This window comes from Corticium candelabrum, chromosome 13 (assembly GCF_963422355.1).
Source record: "Corticium candelabrum chromosome 13, ooCorCand1.1, whole genome shotgun sequence".
NCBI lineage: Eukaryota > Metazoa > Porifera > Homoscleromorpha > Homosclerophorida > Plakinidae > Corticium > Corticium candelabrum.
This window is the reverse complement of record NC_085097.1, coordinates 1088160-1100474: the sequence shown is the minus strand read 5'-3', so window position 1 is coordinate 1100474 and position 12315 is coordinate 1088160. Positions and strand designations below refer to the sequence as shown.

General features: G+C 44.6%; 3 protein-coding genes across 3 annotated transcripts; 2 read left to right on the top strand and 1 right to left on the bottom strand.

The window, feature by feature from the left end:
- Nucleotides 1-1035: 1035 nt before the first annotated feature.
- On the top strand, nucleotides 1036-2689 carry LOC134189206 (jerky protein homolog-like). Its single transcript, XM_062657448.1, has 3 exons — nucleotides 1036-1752; nucleotides 1956-2132; nucleotides 2204-2689. The coding sequence occupies exons 1-3, from the start codon at nucleotides 1036-1038 to the stop codon at nucleotides 2687-2689; spliced, it is 1380 nt and encodes a 459-aa protein (XP_062513432.1).
- A 6009-nt stretch (nucleotides 2690-8698) lies between these two features.
- Nucleotides 8699-10624, top strand: LOC134189205 (uncharacterized). Its single transcript, XM_062657447.1, has 4 exons — nucleotides 8699-8736; nucleotides 8824-8980; nucleotides 9093-9152; nucleotides 10238-10624. The coding sequence occupies exons 1-4, from the start codon at nucleotides 8699-8701 to the stop codon at nucleotides 10622-10624; spliced, it is 642 nt and encodes a 213-aa protein (XP_062513431.1).
- Nucleotides 10625-10938: 314 nt separating this feature from the next.
- On the bottom strand, nucleotides 10939-12024 carry LOC134189227 (uncharacterized). The gene has a single exon (XM_062657468.1). The coding sequence runs from the start codon at nucleotides 11909-11911 to the stop codon at nucleotides 11411-11413; it is 501 nt and encodes a 166-aa protein (XP_062513452.1). The 5' UTR covers nucleotides 11912-12024; the 3' UTR covers nucleotides 10939-11410.
- Between the last annotated feature and the right edge of the window lie 291 nt (nucleotides 12025-12315).

Genomic DNA, 12315 nt, shown 5'->3' with positions numbered 1-12315 from the left:
ATTACTTAGATAGACTCGGCTATTTCATGGGTCATCTGTTTGTGGGTAACATACGAGACAAACCAGACTGGACAGAGCAGCTGATGCTTGGTAGGCCCCTAATCACATTCAAGCTGAAAACTGGCGCAAGTGCCAATGGGCTACCGCTCAAAGAGTACAAAGCAATCCTGAAGACCCTATCAGCAAAACAAGGAAATGCAATAAAGATGCGAACCACGAGAAACGTGCTGACCGGAATAGGCGATGGCAAGATCAGGCAAACAGGAATAGTCCAGCTAGACTGCACCTGCAAAGAAACTATCATCTTACACTCTACGTAACGGATAAGGATCTAGCCATTCTTTGAAAGGAATCTTGCGAGAAGCTTGATTTGATACGATGAGTGGACAGCATCTCAACCACAAGTACCAGAATTGCCAGCAAGCATGATCTCATGCAGTCGTATGCAAAAATAGGGCAATACGCAAGAAAATATCACATCAAGCTGAAACCAGTGACCAATCCCGTCATACAAACAGCAAGAAACTTTCCCTATGCAAACAACAACAGTTGAAGGAAACACTCGGCAGGTTAGAGAACATGGGAATCATAGCTAACTTGGACAGGCTCACTAAGTGGGTGAGCAACCTGGTGGTCACCGAGAAGAGAAATGGAAACATACGAGTGTGTCTGAATCCACGACCACTGAATATAGCCATCCGAAGAGAACACCACCGTATACCGACCCCAAGCGATGTGCAAGCCAGATTGGCAGGTAAACGAATGTTCACGGTAGTATACACGACTGATATATAGACATGATTGATGCACGTAAAGCCAAACGAAGAATCATCCTACTGTGTACTTTCAATACCCCTTGGGGAAGAATACGTTTCATGCGAATGCCCTTCCACATATCCTCCGAGAGTGAAGTGCTCCAGCAGAGGAACGATGAAACGTTTGGAAGCATCTCGAATGTACAGTCAAACCTCCCTTATCCGGACCTCTCACTTACGGACACCTCCGTATACCGGACACTGAGCTAAAACCGAACGCATGGGCAGTGACCAACACACGTGCTCTATGGCGTCCAAGCAATCACGGAAACGGTCAGTTATTACTCTAGAGAAGAAGTTGAAGTTAATTAGTGAATTGGAAAAGGGGCAATCATTTCGACTAGTCTCTCAGCATTATAACATTCCGAAGTCAACGTTGGCTGACATCTGGAAAAGCAGAGACAAGATTTCACGCCATGTGTCAGGTAGTGAAATTCCAGACGGTGCAAAGAAGCGTCGAGTTGTAAAGGAGCCGCAGTTTGAGAAGATCGACGAGGCATGCTACATGTGGTTTGCGCAACAGAGAGCGAAGGGAGCCTCGGTGTCAGGACCTTTATTGCAAGAGAAAGCCTTGGCCCTGTTCCCTTCGCTTTATCCTGACGAAGAATGGACCAGTTTTAAAGCTAGCTCTGGTTGGCTGCAAAAGTTTTGCAGAAGACATGGAATTCGTTCTATGACACTTCAGGGTGAAAGTCTGTCTGCTGACTTGGAGGCTGTGGACCCCTTCTGTCATGAATTTCGAACCATGTTGGATCGTGAGGGATATAGCAAGGACCAAATATTTAACGCGGACGAAACTGGACTCTGGTGGAGACTGCTTCCATCCAGATCACTTGTTTGTTCTGGGGAGAAGAAGGCATTGAACTTCAAAAAATCCAAGGACAGGATTACACTGCTGGGTTGTGCTAATGCGTCTGGTACATTTCGCATGCCTTTGGTTTTCATACATACCAGCGCAAAACCCCGCTGTTTCAAACACGTGAATGTAGACAGCCTACCTGTACACTACTATTCACAGAAGAGGTCATGGATGAACACAACCATATTTCAAGATTGGTTCCACCACAAGTTTGTGCCACTTGTAAAGCAGTTTTGCCAAGACCATGGTATTGAGTACAAAGTTCTTCTTCTGCTGGACAGTGCACCCGCTCACCCTCAGTGGAAATCCTAAAGTCAAGGGACGGAAAAGTGAGCACTCTCTTTCTTCCAACGAACACGACATCACTGATACAGCCTATGGATCAAGGAGTTCTCGAAGCATGTAAACAAAGATACAGAAAACATCTCCTCCGGTACCTGATTGTTGAGAATGAAAAAGTTCATCACTGTCTATACCTGAAATAGTAAAGCAAATTACCATCAATGATGCAGTTTATTGGGCTGCACAGTCATGGAATGAGGCTGCTGGTGATAGTCTGAGGAAAGCCTGGAATAAACTTTTACCTACTGACACCATCTGTGTGAGCGACAGTTGGGATTCAACCGACAACCTTGAAATGTTGGAACTTTTCTCAGAACTGGGGTACATCGAAGGTACTGATTCTTGGCAAACTCCTGAAGAGTGGCTAAATGAAGACAACTTTGATCCTGGTCATCAGCTGTTGACCGACAGCGAAATTGTTGCAGAGGTATTGGGTGAACAAACCAATGAAAGTTCAGACTCAGATAGTGAAGATGCAGGATCCAAAGAAGCAGCAACAGTGACTAATGCAGAGGCATTTGAAGCTCTAGGTACAGTTCTTGAGTGGTTAGAAGCCAGAGGGGACACTGATTCTTCGCATTTACTCCTAGTAAAGAAATGGAAGGATACAGCAGCTAGACTTCGTAGGAAATCGATGGTACAGAATAAAGTCACCACATACTTTACCAAGTAATTAGCCTTTTGACGTTTGTTGCGGGACACACGTACTATCAATGCATGTAGACTGCATCCTTAAGTTTATTACGTATTTGAGCATGCGCAGAATAGAATTCTCAGTTACGGACAATTCTAATATCCGGACAGCTACCGGTCCCGAAGTGTCCGGATAAGGGAGGTTTGACTGTATTTGTCCTAGCCGACGACCTGATAGTAGCAGGTAAAGATGAAGAGGAGCATGACGAGGCATTACACTGAGTACTGAGAAGGGCAAGAGACACCAATATCAGATTCAGCCGGAACAAACTGCAGTTGAAAATCCATCAAGTAAATTACATGAGACACCTGATCTCGAAAGAAGGCATCCGACCAGACCTGGAGAAAGTTGCAGCAATTACAAGAATGCCCAAACCAGAAGAAAGAATAGAATTCGAGACTTCTCGGCATGATCAACTATCTCGCACCATTCATACCTCAAGAGTCAGACTTCACAGCACCAGTCAGGAATCTACTCAGAAAAGATACAGCATGGAAATGGCACCCGGAGCACGACACGGCACTCCAACAAATCAAAGAAGCAGTATCAAGCAACCCAGTGCTTACGTTTTATGATGTCGAAAAACCCGTCAAGAAACAAGACGACGCGTCCAGCACGAAATTGAGAGCATATCTGCTCCAAGAGGGAGACCAGTGGCCTATGCCTCTCGCACACTAACCACTGCCGAAAGATCGTACGAGCAAATAAAAAGGCGATGTTCGGTATCACTTACGCACGCCGCAAGTTCCATCCACATATAAATGGCAGGTTAGAGCTACTGGAGACGGACCACAAACCGTTAAAGATCATCACGAGAGAGCCACTCAACGTCGTACCTCCAAGACTTCAGAGGATCCTACTTCAGACACAGCAATACCAACTAAATGTGCAATATATATCAGGCAAGGACATGCATATGGCCGATGCACTGTCACGCGCGTACTTACCAATAACAGACGGCACTTACCAATAACAGAGGACATTGATAATGACATGACAGAGGACACTGAACTCATAATCTACTCATTAATCAACTCTATCCCATGCAGTAGCAAACGGCTGGAGCAGATACAGAGATTAACTGAACAACACCAATCTCAACAGCAAAATGTTCAAAGCGTTCGCAATGGACTGGGGATTTCGTCCGACTACCAGCAGCCCTACGTACCACCAATCAAACGGACTTGCTGAACGCACCATCAAGACCATCAAACAGATGCTAAGGAAGGCGAGTCACACCGGTGAAGACCTGCACCTAACACTGCTAAACTACCGAAACACGTCAATCCCAGACTTGAAGGTTTCATCAGCACAGCTGTTGTTTGGACAATCTCTGAAAATGAAGCTACCGGTTCATGAGGACCTACTAGTACCTCGTTAGTCGATTCATGTTAAAGAAGTCTTTGATCTACGGCAACAACGGCAATAAAGCTACTACGATCGAAGAGCAGTACAGAGTAACGAACTCAGACCAGGCGACATGGTAAAGGTCTAGAGAAACATAGAATGGAAGCCGGCTACAGTAACGGAAGTCCATTGCTCTCCTCGCTCATACATCGTCGAGAACGATGAGAAAGCTTTACGGTGTAACAAAAGGAAACTTCTACCTAAGATGAAACCACCGCCCAGCGCCCTACCAGAGTTCCAAGATGCAGAAGATGAAGGGACACCATCTCCAGATCCGCCAACAACGGCAAGCGAGGTCGAGACAAACACCAACGCAGGCACCTCACTGGGTAGCAAGGAGCTTCGAACAACTTCCAGAGGACGAATCATAAGACAAAAATAAGCGGTACAAAAACTATGTATAACTTTCTTCCACTAAGGAAGAGAGATGTGACAGACACGTTACACTTAGTTAGTTCTGTGCGCATGTTGGAGTTAGTTCTGTACGCGGTTTTCAGTCAGAGCTATTATAATGCCTTGTGTGTATCTCAAAGCCGAATTGAACGCGACGCACGAACATCACAGGTTCAATAACGCGCAAATGATTGGCCATGCCTTTAATGAGCTACTAAACGGACAACGCTCCGTCTAATTAGTACAGAATGGTTACTGACAAACAAGTAACAAGTAACATTTACGTACTCACAGCTCAAAATGAACGTAATTCAAACCAACCAATGGCCTTGCCTGATACAAATCACTTATAGTATGCATGGGCGAATCTATGATATGGTTGCTATTCCGCCTCGGGTGAGTGGCAGCTAATTGCCTGGATAAATACCTGGGATTCGCTTCGGTAATTATCTCGCTTGTACCTGCCACTCCCCTTGATGTAATAACAACGATATCCTGGACATGCCAATACGATAACTAGTAATTGTTAGTCTTGTATGCATAAAGTGCAATGTGTTGCACACCAAGGTCTAGAATTGCACAACTGCTGGCGAATATTAAAAATTCCCGTGGTTAACACATACTTTGCAATGAAATATTTCCTGCTTTTGCTGTCAACGGCAAAGTAGAAGCTGCACAAGGAGGAGACAGCAGCAGATAAGAGAGGTTCCTATTATGAGTAATATTATTCTTAGATGTTGCATTGAAAAAGCTCGAACGATTAGAGTATTCGTCATTCAAAACATGCTTTAAAGGAAACTTGTATTTATGTAAAAGGTATTTAATTATTAAATAATTTCAAACAATAATTCAAAACAAATTTTGCAATGCCTTAAAACTTTTGTCCACTCAAATCAATCTAGTGGATGTCCAGAGATTTTTTCTGTTTGGCTGGACTATGTACAGATATGAACAAAATTATAAGAACACCCTGCCACTCTACCATATATGCACACACAAGTAGATCAAATGCAATTACCCTCCTCTGCGCTAGGATAATCGATATTAAGTTGTTTGTTGCATTAGGTTAATGTCTTGAATATTGTATAAATTGCTCTTAGTCAAACTGCAATTCCAACGAAAAAACAATAAACAAAAATAAATAGACATTAATTAATAGCAGAAGTGGGCGAAGAGTCCTTTTGTAACTCTCTCTGATATTTATAATGGTTTTCAAAAAAAAACGTTAAAAATTGCACGAGGAAAGATTGAAGCCCTTCGCCTAACCACTCGGTACTTATGTTGCCACCTCGAGCAGTTTGAATAGCAAAAGTTCGCCTCGGCATGCTGTCAACAAGATTGCGCATATGCGCAGTGCGACTTCGATGACAAGCTTCAACGAGAGCATTCAATAGCTGCTCTGCGTTTTGCGGGCGACGACAGTTTGCTGCTCTTTCTATTTCGTGCCAAAGCTGTTCGATGATATTGGCGTCAGGAAATTTTGGAGGCCAATCAAGCAACTGCACGTGATCATCTTCCAGCCATTGATGAATCGGTGCGTCGTCTTGCTTGAATACGAACGCTTCACCAATCAGTCGCGTGCCTTCCTAGCATCATATGCTCTTGTAGTACCTGCTGGTAAGGAGCTGCGTCAAGAGGACCTCCTAATTTCACGAGCGAACCAACTCCTTGCCATGACATGGACTCCAGACCATAACACTGGAGTTGTGCTGAACTATTCCATCACAGCATTCTGGCAGGAATTCTTCACCTTTTCGTCGCCACACGTACAGCGCCCCGTATAGTGAACACGACTCAACATATATTTCTAGTGCTCGCGCCACTAATCTACCTTATCCGGGAAAACTGCTTTACCCCGGATTATGTTACCATGCAACCTGTCTCTCTAATCTACTACATTCCTTCCCCCAACTATAGTCACTACTCACTACTACAAGTCCAATCTGTCCGGCGGTGTGATCACTCTATTTGATCGTCGCAGTTGTACTTCCCCAGCCGTTCAGGTTGGTTGATCATCTGGTAGAATGGTTTCCGGTTGTGGTTGCTTATCAAAATCTGGAGGTGGTAGGGCTTTTACATCCTGTTTCTCTGACCCAGTTCCATACTCAAGGGTTTCTACTTTGGCCTCCTGATGTTGCTCAGCAGTTGGTCGGTTTCTGTGCCGAATTGATGCTGGTGCTTACGTACTATCCTCTAGTCTGCCAATTGACATCTTAATGACAATGGCCCTGTCGCCTCCACTATTTTGGAAGAAATCCAGGCGACTCAATCGTTATGATTCCGAGCATAAACGGTGTCTCCCGCTTGTAAAACTCTGTCCCGGGCCGTTTGATCATGGCTTTCCCTTTGACTGGCCTGCCTGTCTATCACCCGTTCCTCTATCCCTGGCCTAAAGTCCAGGCGAGTCTTGAATTTCCGTCCCATCAAGAGTTTGGCTGGAGATACTCCCGTGGTGGTGTGTGGTGTTGTTCGGTATGCAAACAAAAAAACCACTAATCCGACCTTCCAAAGTACCCAATATCATTTTCTTCACTCCCGCCTTGAATGTCTGAACGGCACGTTCCGCCAGACCATTGGAAACTAGATGATATGCTGCAATCTTAATATGTTGCATGCCATTCCGCCTCATGAACTCTGAAAACACACTGCTGGTAAAACACGGCCCATTATCAGAGACTACCGCGTCTGAAAGTCTGTGTTAAACAAAAGCTTGTCGCAGTCTTACGAACCGTCACTAAGATGGCTACATGTGTTGTAAACCTCAACCCACTTCAAATGTGCATCCAATATTAATAGGAACATCAACCCTAGGAACGGTCCTGCATACTCCACGTGTACTCATGATCATGGTTTTTTAGACACTGCCGTGGGTGTAACAACGCTGAAGGAGGGTTTGGGCGGTTCATTTGGTATATTTCACATTTCCTGACCAGCTGTTCCACCTCTGCGTCGATGCGTGGCCACCACACACCCCTTGCAAATGATTTTTTCCTAACAGCTCCAAGATGGGCCTCGTGAAGCTCTGTCAGGATCCGTGTGCGGTCTGCAGGCGGTATCACAACATAGTTTCCCAAACTACACAGTCAGCCTCCACAGACAGTTCGTGACTCCTTCTCTTGTATGGTCGTACATCTTCTGCAACTTTTTGTGGCCAGGATTCTCTAACCCATGTTCGCAATTGAGACAGTACTGGGTCGCTGGTGGTCCACCGTGCAATCTGTGTAACTGTAATTGAAAGTTTCTCCAAATGTTCCAAAACGTGAGCGTTGCTTCCGGCTGGCATGTATAGTATGGTAGATGCGGTAGGAGCACTTGGCTAAGTGCGTCAGCATTGCTGTGCTCTTCCCTGCTTCGTATCGAAAGGTATACTGATATTCCGCCAATAGTAGTGCCAACCACTGAATTCATGCCGAAGCCGTCATTGGAATGCTTCGTCCTTCGCCAAGCGGTCCCTTCAGTGGTTGGTGATCAGACAAAATTTTAAAGTGTCGGCCATAGATATAAAGGTGAAATTTTGACATTCCAAATACATTTGCAGCCCCTTCACGGTCAGTCTGTAAATAATCTTTTCAGCTGGCGACAGCAATCTTGATGCAAACGTAATGGGATTTTCATTCCCATTTTTAAGCCTGTGCGACAAAACGGCACCTGGTCCAAAAGATGAGGCATCACATGCTAGCCACAGTGGTAACTTGGTATTGTAGTGTACAAGTACCCGACAAGATGTCAACAACCTTCTCGATTCCTGCGAAGCCTTGTTTTCATCCTCTGACCATTTCCATGTTATTCACTTCTGTAAGAGAGCATGCAACGTGCCAACACTGTCGACCATGCGCATGCAGCGTGCTAACACTGTCGCGCAAGCTGGAAGAAACTTAATGTATTCCAAGGTATGACTTCAACTCTGATACTCCCCGTGGTATCGGTGCATCTCGGATGGCCCTCACCTTTTCCTCGGTGGGGTATAATCCATCTTTGTTGATTTGATGTCTTAAATACACCACAGAGTCCTGTATAAACTGACACTTGTCTAGTTGTAATCTCAACCCAGTTTGTCTTAGTCTCTTCAAAACTTCTCCCAAGTTCTCCATGTCCTCAGTCTGACTCTTGCCAATTATCAAGATATTGTCAAGGTATACCACGACGCCCGACAGGTCTTTTAACGAGCCTGCCATAATCCTATAAAATATGCCTGGTGTCGATGCTATTCCAAACGGTAACCGGTGGTAACGTAGCAATCCTTTATGCAATTTAATGGTTGTCAGCTCTTGGGACTGTTCTTCCAGACGTAACTAGTGGTATGCTCGGCTCAGGTCTAGTTTTGAGAATGCTACCGCTCCTGCTAACTGTGACAGCAAGTCATCTATGTCAGCAATGGGCGTTGGTCAACTTCCAATATGGGATTTACCGTTATCTATTGATCTCCACAAATCCTCAGTGTTCCATTTGACTTCACCACTGAAACGATTGGTGTGGCCCAATCTAAAATTTCACTGGGCTAATAGCACCTGTTGCTTAACGACTAAACAGCTCTTCTTCCACTTTCCCTTTCAGTGTATATGGCACCTTTCGTGCCTTATAGAAACGTGGTATTGCTTGTGACTTTGTTAAGTGTGGCTTGGATACATTTCAGCTCTACAAGGTCACTCTGGAAAACCTCTGTTCTCTTCTAACAGCTCCTTTAGACTACTTTGTGTGTGCAGACTGAACAGTGCCTCCAATCCACCTGTATGTGTCGTAACCAATCTCTACCCAGCAAACTGGGTCCGTTTCCTTCCACCACGTGTAACTCCAGTTTTTTAGGAAAGGACTTGTCTGCCCCTTGTACCTTGTTCTTGATAGTCTCCAACACTTTAATTACTCTGCCACATATGCTCTCAGTATTCACACGAACACAGTTCCAAACTGGGACGAGCCGAGCGGAGGCAGTCCGGGCTATTAAAGCGAGCCAGCTCTTGTTCACACGACGTGTAGAGAAAACAAGCAAACCGAGATAGTAGGGGTGTTCCTTGATGCGCACGCTAGCTATGTTGTTTGTAGAGACACTCGCGTTACCATGAATATGGAGCAAGTTGCACGCGCTTACTTGTCGCTGACGATAGACCAGTCTAATGCGGATTTGTCGAGGAGAAGAACCATGAGTAAGCGACGTGTTCGTTATCGTCCTCACAAGCATTCACGGTTTATTCGACGGCTTCTGCAGCAAAGGAGAGAAGCCTTGTTTGCCGCTAGGACCATTCCCATCAACTGGCCTTATTCATAAAGACAGATATGGAGCTATCCTAGCTAGCGACCCCGTTTTGATCAATACTTACTTGAATTTAATTTAAAAATGTCTGTGTCAAGGTCAAATCGCTGGTGGGAATACATAGTGCAAAAAATGAAATTTACTTCAAGGAACTGGAAAGCAAATTTCAGAATGAGCACAGAAAAATTCACCTATTTGTGTGAACAATTGAGACAGAAGATTGAACCACAAACAACAAATATGACAACCTTTGTCTGCGTTGAAAAGGAAGTGGCTGTTACGCTTTGGTGCCTTGCCACAGCAAAATACAGAACAATAGCTCACTTGTTTGGCATCGACATATCAACTGTTTGTTCCACCGTCCAAAATACTTGTCAATCACTTGTTAATTGCCTCATGTCAACTTATATTCAATTTAGTAGAAGAGAAATGCTTGCAAGTGTCATTGAAGGATTTCTGATTCATTCAATTTTCCTCAGTGTGCGGGAGCCAATGATGGTACTCATAAACCCGTTACACCACCTGCTCTCAACCACACCGATTATTACAACAGGAAGAGTTGGTATTCTGTCATTCTCCAAGCTGTTGTTGACCACAGGTACGCGTTTCGAGATATCAATGTTGGCTGGCCTGGAAGCGTACACGATGCAAGAGTCTTGGATAATTCTTCTCTATTCAAAGAAGCAGAAAACGGGGTAATATTACGAGGTCAGGAAAGAGTAATTGAAGGATACGCCATACCGGTATTCCTCATTGGCAATTCTGCATATCCACTGTTAAAGTGGCTGCTTAAGCCGTTTCCTCAAAATAAACACCTGAGTGAACGAAGAAAAATTTCAATTATCAACTCTCAAGAGCCAGGATAGTTGCTGAAAATGCATTCGTTCGGTTGAAGGCTCGCTGCAGGCGACTAATAAAAATAAATGACACGTACATTGGCAATGTTCAGCATGTTATTACTGCTTGTTGTGTTCTCCACTATATGTGTGAATTGCACTTGGATTCGTTTGATAATCATTGGATGAAAAGGAGTGGTACATCACTTCGGCAAACAGAAGTACCCCGAACTGCCAGTGACAATGACAGACCACCATATATTCGTGATGCCCTAGTTAGGCACTTTGCAACCTAGTAAAATAATTAATTAGTTGCAATGTCATACTAGTTGTTTTGTGTTTCAATTATAATATCACTTATTGTTTCAACAACATACTACTGTATCTCTACAGTTATGGAAACAGATACAACTCCAACAACAAATAAGTGTAACTCCAACAACAAATAGATGTAACTTTAAAAATAAATAGATGTAACTCCAGCAACAACTAGATGTAGCTCTAATAATAAATAGATGCCATTAACTCCAACAACAAAAGATGCAACTGTAACAACAGTATATTATTGATGTTGAGACAGCAGATCGAAATATGCCCATGGTGGGCCATATTGAGCTGGCTTTGGTTCACAAATCCTACCATCAACTGCATCATCTGCAGTTGAAATTCCTTTTCTTCCTTTCTTCTTTTTATCTTCATACTCTCTTTCCTCTCTTTTTCTCCTTTCTTCATACTCTCTTTCCTCTCTTTTTCTCCTTCCTTCATACTCTCTTTTCTCTCTCTGTCGTGAATCTCCGTACTGCATCCTCTTGTTCTCTAGTTCCACCAATAGTGCTGCATCTGCTCCTTCATCTCACTCAACCCCTTCATCATAGTTTCCATCATGTCTTTCATTCTTCCCTCGTGGCCTCTATTCCTGCATTGCTGTTGTCTTTTCACTCCTTTTTCCTTTTTACTACTAGCAGACGTGATTTGGCAAGTGTCAGCAATGGAACCTTCTGAACACACGGCTGCTGCGGCGGAACTGGAACTTTCCTTCAGACGGAGTAAGCTTGTACGCGAGAAACTGCCCATCACCGAGCTTCCTTTACCATCAAAGTCTTGACTGACCTCAACGTCGTCATCTTGTTGATCACTAGCACCTGCACCTGCAGCTAGTAAAACTGACAGTGTTTCCAACAGAACAGGTGGGCAAGTTGCTGGCTTGTGCCCCAGGATGCGGTCTATCGCCTCAAATATTCTGGTAGAACGACGTGCCCATCCACTCTCGCTGTTGTTGTCCTTTGTCTTCTTATAGTCTGCCTTCAAGTTCTCCATTTTTCCCGGCACTGCACACCCGTTTGTGAGTATTCCGCTTCCTTCGTTTGTTCCGCTAATTTGACGTAAACTTCCCTGTTTCAAGCACAGCCTTTAATTTGAACCTGGATGCTGTCCTCAACCCACAATTCAATGAGATACAAGGTTTCGTGCTCTGGCCACGCCATTATCATATCTAGTAAGCATGCGCGGCCTTCAGCCTGGCTTGGCCCGCATTCACACGACGATTTAAAGCCGCGCTGACCTGAGCTAACTCACGCTGGCACTGCAAGTTGTGGTGATCCAGGCCAGCACGGCTCGGCCCGCATTCACACGACGATCTCATTCAGCGCTGACCCGCGCAAGCTCGCGCTGGCCCGGTTAGGAGAGATCGTGTGAATGGGGTATAAAAAGTGGAGGAGACG